Source organism: Mixophyes fleayi, chromosome 1 (assembly GCF_038048845.1).
Source record: "Mixophyes fleayi isolate aMixFle1 chromosome 1, aMixFle1.hap1, whole genome shotgun sequence".
NCBI classification, from domain to species: Eukaryota; Metazoa; Chordata; class Amphibia; order Anura; family Limnodynastidae; genus Mixophyes; species Mixophyes fleayi.
This window is the reverse complement of record NC_134402.1, coordinates 158,711,536-158,730,316: the sequence shown is the minus strand read 5'-3', so window position 1 is coordinate 158,730,316 and position 18,781 is coordinate 158,711,536. Positions and strand designations below refer to the sequence as shown.

Sequence of the window (18,781 nt, the reverse complement as noted above, 5' to 3'; positions counted from 1 at the left end):
TCCTCTAAGTGTATGTTTATATATATATATATATATATATATATATATATATATATATATATATTAGAGATGGTCACTGACCCCCGTGTTTTGGTTTTGGATTCGGTTTTGGATCTGGATTACCGTCGTGTTTTGGTTTTGCAAAACAACCATAGCGTGTTTTAGTTTTGGTTTTGTTTGGTTTTGTTTTGCTATTTTGTTGGAAAATCACTGTTTTTGGGCCTAAAATAACCCAATTTAGCGCTCCAACATTTTTAGAGATAAGTAATCTAATTGTAGAGGTAATAAATCATCCAAAAAACAGTTTAATTCTTAGTTGGTAGGCCTTCATTTATTATACACACAAAACAGATTGTCTTCCTCTCCATCTATGCATATTGGCAATGCAGCCATCGTCTTTGGATGTATATTACACCCTACACTTATAGTTAAATATGTAAAGAAATGGAAAAAGGCAGTTTGCTTTCTGTCTCTCTAGGCCCCCCTCCACTTGTTTAAAAAACCCAAAAATTCAGCCGTTATAGACTGTACAATATTAATTGAAATGGACAAAGCCAGTTTGGTTTCTGTCTCTCTATGCTCCCCTCCACTTGTATAAAAAACAAAAAAATTCAGCCGTTATAGACTGTACAAAATTAAATGACATGGAGAAAGTCAGTTTGGTTTCTGGCTCTATAGGCCCCCCTCCACTTGTCGAAAATACAAAAAAATTCAGCCGTTATAGACTGTACAATATTAAGAGAAATGGACAAAGGCAGTTTTGGGTCACTCTGTCTATGACACCCTACCCTTAAGGAGAAATTGCCCAAACAGCAGCCTTTCAAGATGGTACATGATATGGAAATGCCACAAGTCCCTTTCCTCTTTGAGGGTAGATTGCACCCTACACTTACATAGAAATTTTTAAAAAGATGTTATCGTCATCATCTTCAGCTTCATCCTCACCCTCATCAGTGTGTACGTCATCATCACAGACTATCAATTCATCGCCGCTTGAATCCGCCATTAGAGAACAGTCAGTGCTTGGATGTCTTGAATGGTGAAGGCCTTCCTCGTGGAAGATGTAGTTAATTTTTATAAACATCATTTCCTCCACATTATTGGGAAGTAACCTTCTACGGCGATCACTGACTAAGTTCCCTGCTGTTCTGAACACTCGTTCAGAGTACACACTGGAGGGTGGGCAGCTTAGGTGTTGCAAAGCAAGTTTGTACATGGGTTTCCAAATGGCCTGCTTTTCTTCCCAGTAAGTAAAGGGACTGTCTGACATTTCCATATCAACTACCTCTTGAAAGTAATCCTCCACCATCCTTTGCATGTTAATACTCGTATTGGATGGAGTTATGGGCAAAGTGACACATTTTTTGGAAAAATCCTTCAAACCAGACCAGATGTTAAATTGTTCTGGTCTGCCCCCTGCGTCTTCCTGGCTTCTTTTTGAGAAATTGTATTTTTTACGAGCAGCAGCAGCTTGAGAAAGTGAAGGAGGACACGTTGTCAAGCCGAGGCCCAGTTCAGCGGCCAATTTGCCGAGCAATAGCTCCTTGCAAAGGTTCACATCTCGTTCATTTACAAGTAAAGACTCAATGTAGGTTTTAAACCTTGGATCAAGCACAGTGGCCAAAACGTACTGATCCGAGTTCAAGATCTTAATAACTCGAGGATCATTGTGAAGCGAATTAAGTACTTGATCGACAAAGGCCAACATACTTTGCTGAATTGCTTGTTCTCAACTCCTCCTTCATTTTCTCAAGCTGCTTTTCCAATAGTCTAATTAAAGGAATGACTTGGCTCAAACTAGGAGAGTCTGCACTCACCTCACACGTCACAAATTCAAATGGTTTCAGCACCTTGCACAGGACTGAAAGGATTCCCCACTGTGCAAGAGTGAAATATATCCCCCCTCCTTTCCCAATGTCATGGCTTGTGCAATATGCTTGGATGGCTTTGCGCTGTTCCTCCATCCTCTGAAGCATGTACATGGTGGAATGGTGGAATTCCACCTAATTGCCACCTAGTTGCCACCTCTTGCTTAAGTTGGTGGCAGGGCAAGTTAAACTGCTCTTGGAGCTGCTGTAATCTCCTACATGCTGTGGCTGAATGCCTGAAATTGCCTGAAATTTTACGGGCCACCGAAAGCATCTCCTGCACCTCATGCTTATTTTGTAGGAAGCTCTGCACCACCAAGTTGATGGTGTGAGCAAAACAGGGAATATGTTGGAAATCACCCAGCTGTAATGTTCGCACTATATTGTTGGCATTATCAGAAATGACATACCCTGGGGAGAGTCCGAGTGGTATAAGCCATGCATCAATCACATCTCTCAGTTTGCGTAACAAATTTTCAGCCATATGCCTGTTAGTGAAGCCGGTGATACAAAGAGTGGCCTGCCTGTGACAAATGTTACGTAGTGGTGTACATGCTGCTGCTGTTCCTGCTGGTGAAGGTGAATGACCAACCCAGTGGGCTGTCACAGTCATATAGTCTTTGGTTTGCCCACTTCCACTTGTCCACATATCTGTGGTTAAGTGGACAGTGGGCAGAATGGCATTTTTCAGCGCAATCTCTACATTTTTACACACTTTTTGGTATAGTTGTGGAATTGCTTTACGGGAAAAATGGTGTCGCGATGGAATTATGTAACGCGGACACAAAACCTCAATTAACTGTTAAAAACCAGCTGCGTTTATTGTGGAGATTGGACGCAGATCTAACACTAACATGGCAGCCATGGTGTCTGTGATTTGCTTGGCGACTGGGTGACTGCTGTCATATTTGCTTCCCCTCGCAATTGATTGTTTCACAGTTAATTGCTGAAATGTAGGACTGCTCATTTTTTTGACCTGCCTCTGGGATGACGATTCACCTCCAACAGCAGCAGCAGTGGGACTAACGCTGACTGTGGCTTGACATACACTATAAATGGCTATACAATTGTTGTCTGGATTTGGGTAGAAATAATTCCACACATAAGAAGTGGATTTTTTTGTTTTATGCCCAGGCATGACAATGGCCTTTTTCTTGTCACGTGCCAGAAGTGCTGCCACTGGTGCAGGACTTACACAAACAACCTCATCCGCATCAACATCCTCATTAGCGCCCTCGTCACCTACACAAATCTCTCCCTCATCCTCTTCTAATTCCAAAGTGGCATCCTCAATTTGTGTATCACCGGCTACACTCAGGCTATTAAGGCACACATGAGCAGAATGCTCACGATTAGACATACCACTGTTGGATGGACTCTCCACAGGGATTGTTGTCATTTGTGAATCAGAGCAAACATTCTCCTCTAATGCCTTACTGTTTTCTTGCAGCTCGGCTTTGACGCGTAACAGTAGTTGTGCACCAATTGTAGGCTGGGTAACTTTTTGGGATCTGCCGCTAATAGCCAAAGGTGAAGGCCTCATTCTCTCTTTGCCACTGCATGTGTAGAATGGCATGTTTGCAATTTTTTTTTTATCAGCACTTAAATTTTGCTCGTTTTCGCTTCAACACAGTAAATTTTTTGGGGGTTTTTGTTTTTTGCACTGATTTGGAAACACTCTGTTGTTTGACATCGCCTTGGCCAGATGACGTACTGGGAACACTAACATCAGGACTGGTGATAGAAGCTGGTTGCTCATTCTGATCATATGTGGACTGCTTTGAATCCATTCTGAGCGCAAAGCACTTGTAGTGGTAAAAATTATTTGGTAGATACTGCTGACAGATATCACTTTTGTCAGCCAGAAATATTTATGCACAATTAGGGGGGACACCCAAAAAGCACTGAGGAGTGCTAAAAATTATTTGGTAAGATGCTGTTGACAGATATGACTTTTGACAGCCGGAAATATTTATGCACAATTATGGGGGCACCCCAAAAGCACTGGGGAGTGCCAAATATTAAAACAAAATTATAAACCTCTATCCTCCTCTCTTCTATAGCGATTTTTGTTAGAGCAATTGCAAGAAGAATATTGTATTCTCTGGCCCTGCTCTAATCAGCCTGTGACTACACCCTGCTCTCTCCCTCTGTCAAATGGCGATGGATTGCTGTGGAGGCGTGTATTTCTAATCTTCAGGTATAGCGAGAACCGAGCCCCGAGATTCGACGACGTCACAATGACGTTTGGCCTCAATTTCGATACGGAGCGGGCGGGAGAGTACCGAGCTCCTCAGCTCGGTACTCGGATAGCCAAAGTTCGGGTGGGTTCGGTTCTCAGGGAACCGGACCCGCCCATCTCTAATATATATAATATATATATATATATATATATATATATATATATATATATATATATATATATATATATAATGTATATATGTGTGCATGGTCAGTATTGCACTTTTGTGTAATGTGTGTCCAGATGTCACTAGAGAAAGAGAAAGAATGTGTTTAAGCCAGCTCATTTTTGTGTGTGTTTAAATAGTACATGTTTTTAAATGTGTAAAGAGAGAAATATGTGAAAGTATGAGTAATTAGCAAGATAAATGAGAGACTGAGATAGGAAGGTAGCATGGCACATGTGTGTGTGTGTAACATGTGGTCAGGCCTAAGGGCATGCCTGATTAGGGGGGAAGGGGGACTGTGTTAGAAGAATGTCACTGTGATAAAAAGCCAGCCTTTCAAAAAGTTATTTAAATTGCAGGGATATATATATATATATATATATATATATATATATATAAAATGTAATAAATAACATAAATAGAGTTAAAGAACAAAATAGCCACTTATGGAAGTAGCAGGATTAGAGTTAAATAGAAATAGATAGAAGCTTTACATATATATGCAAGCAAAGTATAATCTAAGTTACAGGCAGAATACATATAAGGTAAATAATTTAAATAAGTTAAACAGATAAGGTAAGTAGAGTTACAATAAGATTCAGAGGAAAGTTAATAGAAATTAGAGATGTTCACTGAGCCCCGTGTTCTGATTTTGGTTTTGGATCTGATTTAACTTCGTGCTTTGGTTTTGGTTTTGGCAAAACTGCCCTTGTGTGTTTTGGTTTTGGTTATGGATCTGTATTTTTTAGAAAAATATCTAAAATATGCTAAAGTCACATAATTTGCTAGTTTTTTGTTCCATTTTTAATAACCTCACTAACACTAATTTCCATTCATTTGCAGTCAATTTTGATCACCTCACAGGTCACAATATTATTTTCATACACTTTCAAACAAAGACTGCAGCAGTTCTTGCCAGTGATAACAAGGCCATTGTCATGCCTAGGCATAAGACCAAAAGATGCACCTCTTATGTGTGGAATTATTTTACCCAAATTCTGACAACAGTTGGAAGGTCACCTCTAAAACAGAGATGGGTTTTCAAAGACCATCTAAAGATGTGAAGGCTGTGGGAAAGTCTGATTGAGTGTGGTAGGGAATTCCAAAAGTGTCGAGAAGTCTTGAAGGCGGGAGTGAGAGGTGGTTATCAGAGACGAGACAAGGCGCAGGTCGGAGGTAAAACTGCTGACAAACTGTTTGAAAAACTAATGGATCTTATTGCAACAAGGCTTATCCTGCTTGGACTCTCCTGAAGATATTTGATTTCTGGTAATGCCACCAATATTGTTAGAGTATTACAGCAGGGGGAATTCCATCACATTTTCTGTTTTGATCACACAATCAACTTGGTGGTACATAACTTTTTTTAAAAAATGACAATGACATGCAGGAGATGCTGTCTGTGTCCTGAAATATTAAGGGTCATTTTTCTGGATACTGCAACAGCATGCAGCAGCTGCAAGAAGAAGAGAATTTGAGGGGGAATGTACTTTAGTCCAGTGAAGTAGTCACCTGTGAAGAGAGTGCAGACACTGTTAGCTTGAGTCCAGTGATTCCCCTAATTAGACTTTTTGAGAAGCAGCTAGAGAAATTGAAGGAGGAAATAAACAAAAAAATCCGCTAACTATATTGGAATTGTAGATTATGTACTTAATTTGCTTCGCCAGGATACAAGAGTTATCAATATCTTATAATCGGATCATTACATTTTGACAACTGTGCTTGATCCTAGGTTAAAAAGTTATGTCTTCTTTTTCTTTCCAGCTGACCCAGATCTCAACAGATGCAATGAGCTCCTGGTCAGCAAGCTGACAGCTCAAGTGGTACATAACACGACAACTCACCCTCCCTGAGTTTCTTGGGCAACTGCTGCCAGGAAAAAACTTAGCTTTCCCAAGACACCCAGTGGTGATGCAGATGAGTCAGCACAACATTTTGATATTTGTTCTGTTCTAAAAGAATTGTCCAAAAATCGTGACAGCTCTGCTATAAATGAACTACAAATTCCATGAGGAAGGCCATTACCGGCAATTACATCAAATTACACAGACTTCTGTGATGGTGGATTCCAGCGGGGATGAATTAGTATTGTTTGAGGATGATGTACACACTGATGAGGGTGAATATGATGACAGTGTAGACTGCAAGTGCTAAAATCTGGCTGAGAGAAGGGAGCAACCTGATGCTGGTATGCTTAGTAATATTTTGGGTAGAAAGGCATCTTGGCAATTTTATGTTTTTCTACAGTAAACTTTCACCTTTATTAGAAAGGGTTTTTATTCTTTAAAAAGGTACAAGCTTTTTATTTACATTTTTGCTTTCCTGACTTAAAACCACTATGCGCTTAAACATAGGCTTTAGCACATGAGGTAGAGGGATTAGTATCATCATGACTGAGACTGGAGAGTGACAAGAACAATGCCACTCCTCCAGTTTCTGTATGAGCTATGGCACAATAGAATATCACTGGAGACTTTTAAGAACACAGACATCCCTATTATTACAGTTTCTGTTTCAGCACTGAACCCTGCCACCTCTCCTGTTTCTGAGTGAGCTATGGTACAGTAAAAGGTAACTGCAGATTTAGACCAAGCCTGCCAGCCCTAGTATTTGTATTTCAGCAATGACAAATAGCAATGGAGCTTTGTATGTAACGTATATAACACCGTACAACTTGACTGCAGGTTTACACCAAGCCTGCCAGCACTAGTATTTGTATTTCAGCAATGACAATTAGCAATGGAGCAATGGAGCTCTCCTCTTTGTGTGTTACCTATATAACACTGTACATTATGGGACTGCAGATTTAGAAGACCTAGCCTGCACTATTAATTCTATTTCAGCAATGACAATTAGCACTGTAAACTTTGAAGAACACTCCTCTTTCTATTCTGCATATGTTGCTGCCCAACTGCTTTACAGATTGTGCTACCCCTTCTGTGTCCCTCTGTGAAATGGCGCTAGATCGCTGTGGAGGGCGGTACTTATAGAATCCAAAATTTGCAAGATCCGAGATCCAACAACGTAACAATGACATTTTGCCTCGTTTTCAATTCCAAAAAAGTGCGAAAGTACCGAGCCAGCTTGGCTCAGTACTCGGATCTGCTAAGTTCGGGTATGTTCGGTTCTCGGGGAACCGAGCCTGAGCATCTCTAATAGAAATACATGCAAGCGAATATTAGAAAAGTTAATAGAAATAGATGGGCAGAGTATATAAGATTCAGGCAGATACTAACAGATAAGTTAAAAGGTAGTATAGAGAAGTTATTGCAGGATGAATTTACAGTGGAATGTTGCAGTGATGTCCAGTGCTTCCAGTAATGTGTGAGATGTGTGTATGTTCAAAAGAGACAGTTTTGCCTGCTGCAGGAGTTTATAAACCTTTGCTCAGAATGCATTGCTTCAGGTGGGGGTTGTTGACCTCTGCCACACCTCTCACAACTGGACACAATAATGACTCACTAACCTACGTTTCTTAGCTGTGATTTTCTTTCCTGTGAGCAAATGTTTTCTTTGTTTGATATGCTCTCTGCCAAATACCACATATAATTCTGTTTGTTTAATACACTCTGGCTTTCATCCAGGTCATATATTAATGTGCGCATAAGTTAAGCGCATGCAAACAACAGTGGAATGCTAGTGGCTATTAAGCGTGATTTAAGCTCCTCCCACCGTGATTGTGTCATCCACAGTAATATAGGAGCTCCTTCACAACTGCCAATTTACATTTCAACTGAAATAAAGAGACCAGCTGAGCTACTCTCTAGGAGACATAATATAATTCTGTTTTGTAGTTAAAAAACACAACTTTTTCTCTTTTTTCCAAATTCTAGACAGAAACATTCTCTGTAAAGTTCTCTTTTAAGCCTATGCTATGAGACTATAGATATAGCCTATTAGTATAAATCTATAGGCAACTGTCCCTCAGTTATCAGACTTCTTTGAAACAACACAAAAAATACAACTTTAGAACCATTTTAAATTTAGGTTTCTTAATCTGGTAAAAATTGTCCTATTTAATCACCATTTTGAATTTTTCCATGATGTTACAACTTTGCTTCTCATTTCTATCAATTTCTTTACAATATATCATTATCAAATACGCCAACAAAGGAAAATTGTTTCATATAATGTACCATTTAGCATTGCGTCTCCACCATGCTTGTCTTAAAAATGGCCGATCCATGTGGCTCTTTACACAGCAGCCATTTTGAAATTTCTTAAAAAATTTTTATAACCTTATAATCCTTATATAACCCAATAAACTTCTTATTAAAAATACAGTGTTATTTTAACCTGCAGTCTATTTGTATGATGCAACAATATACATTTTACACATTACTTACACATTTACACTGTTCACATCAGGGCCGGACTGGGACTAAAAATCAGCCCTGGCATTTAAAGCACACAGGCCCACCTCAGATCCAGATGATAATAATATTACAGTACTTTTTGCAAAGGTCATTCTTATACAGTGTCCCGTGAGATACAAATATATTATACGCAGCTTGACTCTCTATTTGCAGCATAGGGCTTACCAGTATCAGATAATGGTATGTACAGGACAGGAAGAGAAATTTGGGGCCTGGTTACAGTGAACTTTTGGGACTCCCCTCCTTAGACGAGTAGCAAAGAAACTGTGTGCCGCCGCTGTGCGACGTTGCCAAAATGGGTGTGACCACATTGTGCTGGGGGTGTGGTCAACATGGGGCATTGATACATACATTATAATAAAACATTACATTTATCACGCCCTCCCAGCCACATCACACCCTCCCAGACACATTATGACACCCCCAGCCCACTGTACTTATCTATGCATCTGGTGCTGCTGACGTCCATCAGGGTGGGAACTTCCTGTAGAGTGAGCAGGGAAGCTCCTAGTCTCACGAGATTACAAAATGTTGTGAGACTTAGAGCTGCTCTGCAGTTTGTGTTCTGTCAGGGGACTGGGAGCAGCTATCAGCTCCCTCCTGCTAACCAGAGCTGGATTAACGCTCGGGGGAGCCCAGGGTTTTAAAGACAGCAGGGCCCCTATTATGTAACATGGTTATCATTTTAGACAAATTTTAGACAAATACACAGGCAATACTGTGTGCCCTACTGTTAGATGCACACAGCTCTGCCTTCACGAGCAGTACGTTGTGAAGCGGGACATACCTCCCAACTCTCCATGCAGTCGGACCAAATCCTGACTAAGCAAGACAGTCACCCAAATTCAGGACTGTCCCACCAGATTCAGAACAGTTGGCAGATTGTCCTGCTCTCTCCTACCTGTCTTGGTCACTTTCACCACCTGTGACTGCTGGTGTCTTTAGCTCAGTTCCTGCTCGTCTTGATCCTGAAATGTTGGATGCCCTATTTTGGAAAAAAAATGGGTACATGAGATTTAGAAAACTCCAACCAGCCCCAGTGTTAAATCAATAGCACCCATGTTTTGTAATTATGCCTCCCTCAATTCTCAACAATAATAATAATCACATTTAATAAGACCTATTTCCCTCCAACCAGCCCCAACATTAAATTAACAGTATACCCATTTAATCAAAACCAATTCCCCCCCCCCCCCAAACAGTCCCAGCAATAAACTAAATAGCATTTACCTTTAATAAATATACCCATTTTCCAAAACCATCACCGGCATTAAATAATTCATATTCACATTTAATAAATAGCCCTCCTCCCCAAAATCAGCCCCATGTTCAATTAATAGCCCCAAACCACCCCAGCATTAAATTAAATTAAAGGCACCTTAAATAATTAGCCCCCACCTACACTCCACCATTAAATAGCTTACGTCCCACATTTTTTTTTTTTTTTTAAGATCTTCCCTTCCCTTACACACTATATTAACATACAGCGGCCGCTCACACACACTATATTAGCATGCAGCGGCCGCACATACACACTATATTATCGTACTGCGGCCACACACACTATATTATCAAACTTCGGCCACACACACACTATATTAACATACTGCGGCCACACAAACACACACACACTATATCAACATACAGCGGCCACACACACACACTATATTAACATACTGCGGCCACACACACACTATATTAACATACTGCGGCCACACACACACTATATTAACATACTGCAGCCACACACACACACACTATATTAACATACTGCGGCCACACACACACACACACACTATATTAACATACTGCGGCCACACACACACACACTATATTAACATACTGCGGCCACACACACACACACACTATATTAACATACTGCGCGCCACACACACACACACACACTATATTAACATACTGCGGACACATACACACACACACACACACACACACACACACACATAATATTAACATACTGCTGCTCGGAAAAATGACAATTTTTACTGCTGGTCTTCCAGAGATAAAGTTCATAAATAGCAGTGAAACTGCGATAAGCGGTGATATAAAAAAATGGTAATTATCATAAAAATAGATCACTTTATCTGATCACTAAGTTTTACCCACATTGCATGATCATTAATAAATAATATACATACACAGTGCTCATTTACTTGCTTACCAATAGTCAGACAATGCATGTTTAATCTTTACTAACATCCATCCAATGTTTCTCTAGGCTCACTAATGTTCTTACACTGCTCCATGGCAGATTATAATACAGAGGCACAGAGCTGACACATGAAATATTATTTGTACACTAACCTCACCTTATTTTCCTGCTCACAGCACAGGGCACAGTTAGCATGGTGTGTGTGTGAGGTGTAACTGACTGCTCTGCTGTCTGCTTGCTAATACACATACACCCGAAGTCCACGCTGCAGCTGCCACTCCCCCCACTCAGACCATGTGATTACAGCCAACCAACCAAGCCAGGGAGGGGTGCATATGTTATGAGTCAATCCATATGACTCCTAACAAGAACGCCGGGGAGTGACTGGTCCTGTCTGCAGGTCCATTGGGCTGCCGTGCAGGGGTGGTTCCACATCGAAATAGTCACCAGCGGAGTGAGCGCTGTGACTGCTGGAAAAAAAAAGAAGAAGATGCGGACAGCTGATCGGCCCATCTAGCCATCGGCCCTTCTGGCATTTGCCAGAAGTGCCAGATGGCCAGTCCGGCCCTGGTTCACATAGATTTCACATCACTCAATATAGTTTCCCAATTGGCATGTTTAAATCTGATTCTTCGATTTGTTATCGTTTTATAACTAACTTAATATTAGATTTGTGACAGCATGAAAACTTCACATATGAAACTGTATTAAACTTACATTTTACAACAAATTTCATATTTGTGATACATTTTTCTGAACAAATTTTTACCTTATCTGTCCCAAAATTCTATTAGCGAGTACCAACAATGGCCATTTTTCGGCCTTCCAATAGAAAATGCTGTCATAAATTTGATGAATCCAAACTGTTTGTTGGTAGGCCCAAAACTGTCATTCCATTTGCAGACAGTTGAGAAAATCTCTGACGTAACTCCCATCTGTTGAATTTCTTTCAAGAATAAATCAATATTGTCTATACCAAATGAGGCTCTTGCAGCAAATAGAAGTTTACCTATTACATTTTAAGTTACAGAGTTACAAAAGAAATATCACAGTTCTTATACAACCTGCAAGCCCAGGTTGCATAGGTTGTATAATAACAATATTATATATATAATATATTGCAAATTGAGAAGCACACAATAAATTCTATTATTATAATAAATACAACTTCAACAAATGGACTATCAATATGTTAGGCTTCTCTTCACTGGTTAACCATGTAGAAGAGTGGAGATTATTTTTCCAAGCTCTTAGTTGGTTGTCAGTTTTACAATTATAGTCAGTCATCAACTTAGCTTAATTCATAAAATCACCTGGATTTAGCATTATTGTTAAGATGTGGTAGAAGACCTCATTTAGAGTTGGACGCAAAGTCCGTTTTAGGCGCATCAACCACAAAACCACTATCACGCAGCAAGCACCATATCCGTCTGCATCTTGGAAACAATTTACACTTGCGACAGCTTGCAGCTTACTACGACGGAAAGGGTGGAATGTGGAATTGTGAAGGTGTGAACTTGTATAATATAGCCATAGGGTGTGTGACCCAGTAAGTAAATCCTGGATGCCGACGCAACTCACGTCAAAAAAGTGCTTAAACTGTGCTGTAGGAAATAGGTGGTGCAAGTAGTTAGATAGCTGCACGAACTGCTCGCAGCTCTGTAGGGTATTACGAGTGGGTTGCATGCCACTGGTAATACCCTACCAAGCTGCAGCATACTCCCACTCCTCCACGTCTTAGACGCACATTGCGTCCGGCTATAAATGAGATCCTTAATGTTCAAAGTCAAAATGACTTAAGCACTTTAAAGTCTACTATAGTATAACATTACAGAAAGGAAGCTGAACTGCATATCCTAATACACCTACTATACTTGAAGGAAGCTGTGGGTAGACTTTTTGTATGTTTTCAGGCAAAAAACAGTCAATTATTACAGAAAAAGAGAAATTGAACAGATCAATAAATGTTTCCTATTTTATCTTAAAGGTTCATCATGAATGAAGAATTGGACTCAAATTTGTCTTTGATTTGGACTCCAAAGAAAGTCATCAACAGGACACAATCTAATATAGAACCAAACATAACTTACGTTGATTTCTATCTGCATCGACCCTCTGTGGCGGCAGTGTTCATCATCTCATATCTTCTCATTTTTATCCTATGCATGCTTGGCAATGGAGTGGTTTGCTTTATTGTTCTCAGCAGCAAACATATGAGAACTATCACTAATCTTTTCATCTTGAACCTTGCTGTCAGTGATTTACTAGTTGGAATTTTCTGCATGCCTACAACGCTACTGGATAACATAATTGCAGGTATTTATTTTTTTATTATTTATGCTAAACATATTTTTAAAACAATTTGTTTGTTCACATAATTAAACCATTTCTAACCATTGGGATGTCCCTCTCTTATTTTCTATAATGTACTGTGTTACCTATATTTTGTGTTATGCACCTTGTAGCAGTGCTGACTATTTTTTGACAAATGCATTACACCTATTTTGAACTAGTAGCTGAAAGGTCTTAAAGGAAGGTATATTTCTCCCCTGACTTCTTTCATATGGCAGAGAAATACCTTTCTGTCTACTGCAGGTTTTACTTGTATGTTTGGCTCTCAACACAAAGATTCAAAGTCATTTCTGAGCTACCAGACCTTTGTTATATTACAGCTTAACTGCTGGTTTTACCCTAAGTTTTCTACAAGCATATTAGGGGAATAATGGGACTAACAGGATTGAAAATATTTCATACCTGACATTTTTAATCTCTATTTATTTCCAGTACAAATGCACATGTTTCCTAAAAAAAAAAAAAATAACCACTTTTTCAAAAGGCACACACAATTTGCCTGACTAGTAATGTCTGTAGGTTATCCAGACTAGCCACAAAAACATGAGATTGTTTGCTTAGACATATACAAAAACTAAGTTCAACTGCTTATAAAACACCACAAATTTCTCAGTCTCCTAAACCTTTGTGTCACCCATGACTCTACCCTCTGCTTTACTCCTCACATACATCTCTCTTGCAGTCCAGTAAAATCCACCTTCAGAATATAGCTAGTTTTGACTGCATCATATTCAAGATGCTATCAAATTTTTTATCCATTCTCTCGCAATCTCCCAGTACACCTACAGCAACCTCCTCCTATCTTAAATATCTTACCTGTCCCCACTTCAGTTCATCCAGCAAGATGCTGCAAGACTGTTCTTCTCTCTCTCGCTGCTCCACCTCCACCACAGCGCTATGCAAATCCATACACTGTCTTCCCATATCCTCTAGAATTCAATTCAGATTACTTACTCTCAATTACAAATTTACAAAGGTAACCTAATATCATCATCACCATTTATTTATATATAGCGCCACCAATTGTGCAGTGCTGTACAAAGAATATTTGTCATTTGCATAAATGTTTTTATGGGTGGCCTAAGATTCCCAGGTGTTGGAGAATGATATTGTTTACAATGGTATGCCATATGGTATACATACAATATTCTTTTCACAATGGAAGGTCAATTTGCAGAAAGAAACATATCAGGTTTTGGAGTGCCTACCAGTAGCCTGATAAATTGGGACATGGCTACCAAATATTTAAAATGTACAAGGTGGTAGGTAACCTCTTCAGCATTTTATGGAAGCCTCAAGAATCAATTTAAATAATCTGGTTGGCAGCATAGTGCCAGTGGTACAACAAAGTGTTTTCTTAATCTTTGCACAAATAGCAGTGGATAAGCTGTACTCCCAGGTTGCAATGCATTGCTTTCTAACTAAGGGTTCTAAGAGTTTGTGAGGATCATCCGTTGGGGCTCAGGCAAAGAAAGTGGGACGTATAAAGTGGAGACAATCTCTTTGATGGATGTATGTCTGATTCATAGTGTCTAATATTGTGAGAAGTCTTACAATTGAGGAAAAACATTACAGCAGGTTAAATCATGGAGAAACTGTTGCCACCCACTAGTCATGAAGTAGATAAAGAGCAGTCAAGGTGTGGGATGAAGGCAGGGTTGTCAAAATGGGGATAAGTGGAGAGGGGTCTGGCGCAAGAGTATAAACCTTGTTTGCTTGGCCTCAAACAGACAAAGAAAATACCACCCCTGGCTGTTTTTTTTCTAGTTTGGATGGTGAGTGGTGAGTGAGGGGGAAGCTTAAAAGGGAAGAAAGCGATGGTGTCTGCTTCAGTAGAGATCCACACTTTTGTACGAAGAGCCGTATTCCATTGGGCAAGCTGTGGTGCTTGGTAGTAAATTTTGAAGTTTTTGATGCCCATAGCGCTACCCTTGGAGGGTTTTTCTAAAATTTTTAGTTGGATTCTACAGCCTTTTTTGGCCCAGATAAAAATGGAGGTTACATTTTGTATGAATTTCAAGGTTTGGGTGGGCCCACATACAGGAAGAGATTGAAAAAAAAAAGTCTGGGGTAATATTCATTTTATAGTGTTAATTAGAGATGCTCAGGCTCGGTTCTCCGAAAACTGAACCCCCCTGAACATTGCCAATCCGAGTATCGAGCCGAGCCAGCTTGGTACTTTCCTGCTTCCTCGGACTTGAATCGATGTATTGTGACTTCTATTTTGCTAAATCGAAAAGCTGGGGGTAATTTGCCTTATGGAGCTGATGAAACCTTTTTAATTAGCTTTTTGCCCATTTTATTTTGTAGTATATATCTTTTGAAGGGTTTTTAGATCATCTCTATATATCCAAACTGGACAAAAGTTGGATGACAAAAATAAAATTAAATTAAAAAGTAGAAATTTTTCACTTTGGCAAAACCATATTGCACTGTGAGGGGAGGGGGAGATTTAGAAATGGGTGGGGGCTTATCCTATGACACCACCAGAGGCCTTGCTTTTAATGCTAGAATAAAAACTGTGTTAAATAGGAAAAGTAACATTTTGAGAGACAACATTTTTCACTGATGTCTGTCTTTATGAACATCTTTCACAGTGTCTCAAAAATGCTGAGTGTTCAGTTCAAATAATGGTTTTGCTACCTTTTTTGCATCTACCAAGGAATACTGAGACTAAAATATAAATTGAATACTGTGTAAAATGAAGGTTCATTAAACCCTGGAAGTGATTCAGTAGCCTATCAGTGATTGGCTGAGTGGTGCAAAAGACTACTCCTAGTTAACTGCACTGCTATTAACTAGCCAGGCTCACTGGAGATTTAATTAAATAACAGTGTAAAAATAAAGGTTTTTAAAGGTTTAATTTAAGGTTATGTACAAAATGCTATTTATGAAAGAAAATGTATTCCTGTAATGCCTTTAGAACTCTCACCCATGTTCTGACTTTATTGGATAAGTCAATGATTTCCAAACTTTTTAGTTCACGGCACCTGTAAGGTCCTCTTAATTTTTTCAAGGCACCCCTTCAAAATAGTTACTGAACAGTCCCGTTTTATAAATAGTTGGGTCAAAATAACGTAATAAGTATTTCGGTCAGGACAGAAATACTTATAAAAATGTCTGTAAAAAGAATACACATAAATCCAAGGAAAAATAATATTTTCTTATGGTGTTTTTTTTAATTCTATTTCAGTCAAAGTACAAATTTACAGCTATCATTAGTTAGAAAAGATCAAACGAAATAAAACAACAATATGTATTATCACACTGTGCCCCTTCATGATCACACTGCCCCTTCACCATCACACTGTGCCCCTTCACATTCACACTGTGCCCCTTCATGCTCACACTGCCCTTTCACCATTACAATGCACCCTTCTTTTATTTTCCCCTCCATCGCTGTGTTCTATCACTATTTTCCCTCCGTTCCTTTACTTAACTTACTTGGCCTTCTCTCTTCTCTTCTTCTGTCCTCTTTTTTCGAGCTCCTCTCTGCGCGGCTACTCACTCAATATGTCAGGCGTGCTTCATAGAGAAGGGAACAGAGAGGAGTGAGAAGGGAGGAGGATGCTGGGTTCCAGGTGACACCAGATTGGTATTTTTTTTTACCTGGCCGTGGCGTCCCAGGGAGCAGCTGGGATAAGTGTAGCTCATACTGCTGAGTGCTGTTTTTAATTTGTCTTTATTTTTCTATCAACAGGTTGGCCCTTTGGAAATACAATATGTAAAATGAGTGGCATGATTCAAGGAATCTCTGTATCTGCCTCTGTTTTTACATTGGTGGCAATAGCTGTGGACAGGTTAGTGTAAAAACCTTGCAATAAAACTCGTGTGTGTGTGTGTGTGTGTGTGTGTGTGTGTGTTGTATTCACATTTAATAATATATCCTATACAACATCTTGCTCTTACTGTCATTATTTTTCTATAATATAAAAAAATGATGCATTTGAGTAATGTAAATTTTTTTTAGAGATACAATCCCCCCATTGCTCAGTAGGCCGGGCTGTTACATAATGAGAGGGGACTTTTTTTCTTCATTTTCTAATTTCTGCAGCATGTATTTTGAGCTAACGTGCCTGTCAGAACCATGTCTTTTTTCTGACTATTCTGTGGCATTTTGCCATGTGGCTTGTAAAATTGCAATTTGATACATGGTTTGGTTTGTATGTCAGCAATATCTCTAAACCACAAACTTACTATCTTATGTCACCACATTGTACTGTTGATTGGTGTACCAGCACTTCTATGTAGCTAATTGGTAAAACAAATTGGCAATAAACAAAAGGTACTAAACACTAATCAATAAATTATAAGCGGTAAGCAGTGCAACAATGTGTTTCACAAAAGACAGATAGTACTGGAACTAGCTGCCTATTTAGTCACATACAGTCAAAAACAAAATCCAGGTGAAATTATTCTGTACAGAGGAAAAGAGTAAAAGAAGTTTCTGTGGAGTCAACAAAAATCTTTAAGTTTCAGTATTCCAGGTATCGTTCTCCAACAATCCTTCATATAGATTATTGTTGATGTATCACGTGATACTAAAAGGAAAAAAACACAAGGAGATAGTGAAATACTGTAAAGCCAGACAACTCCAAGAAAATGATTATTAAACTGACATATGAATCCTTGAACACATAGTTGCTTACAATGGAACCTTCGTCAGAGTGGTTTGTCATAAAAAGGGAGAGAGGTACATACATATATTGATATACTGTAATAACATTTTATTATTGCTCTTACAATTTTATTGTTGCTCTTTTTTCACTTACAAACCATTAAAATGCATAGCGTTGATTACCCTTCAAATGCATTCCCCTCTTTGTTTAAAACATCCCCACATATACAACCATAAAATAAAGACACGGACACCGACTTAAGTTTGGAATAAAAAAGGTCCTTTTATTACATTATTATTATTTAAATTATATGTTTATTTTATTTTATTTTATTTATCTTTATTTTATTTTACTATCAATACTATCAAAAGCTATAAGCAATTTGGACCTTTTTCTTTATAGAGGTGGCGAAGAGCAAGGGCAGCCAGCTAAAACCAACATGAACCAATACGGTGGAAGATCGCCTCCTTTCCACCAACCCAGGTTAACACCTTAACTATTGGCCGGTACTATACACTATAAATTAACTCAATACCCTCTGAACTCAAACTGGTCAAGCCCTTTCTAGGCAAAAACCTGATACTCCTTACAAGAGTACCAACGAGTCTAATAACATTGAGGGAACCAAGGCTATATTGCCAACACATTAAGTACCGTATGTTTAACAACCTTATGACTGCCATGCTCTCCTGCCACAGCCGAGTGCCCTACGGACCACGCGGCCCGCCACCTAAAGAAAAAACTAAACCCTTGAGCTCTGAAAAAATCCTCTCTAAAAACAAAACCGTTCCTTCTGGCGACAAATGAACCCCATCCGCTCTGAAAAGGTGCCTCTTGTCTATTGTTAAACCAGGATGGCTAATAACCACCCCCTGAATGCCCCTAATGTTCTGCCTCGCGTATCCATTTATCTTTTTAACCACCTTTATCAATGTGGCCGGGGGAATAGATGACCTCCAGGACAACCGAGAAATTATGTTGGACCAAC

General features: G+C 39.3%; 1 protein-coding gene across 1 annotated transcript in view; it reads left to right on the top strand.

The window, feature by feature from the left end:
- Nucleotides 1-18,781, top strand: part of NPFFR2 (neuropeptide FF receptor 2) — a 164,855-nt gene that overhangs the window by 114,476 nt on the left and 31,598 nt on the right. Inside the window, exons 2-3 of the mRNA XM_075189550.1 lie at nt 12,810-13,138; nt 16,875-16,974. Coding sequence (XP_075045651.1) covers nt 12,817-13,138; nt 16,875-16,974 — 422 coding nt within the window. The 5' untranslated portion in view covers nt 12,810-12,816. The remainder of the gene's footprint in view (nt 1-12,809; nt 13,139-16,874; nt 16,975-18,781) is intronic.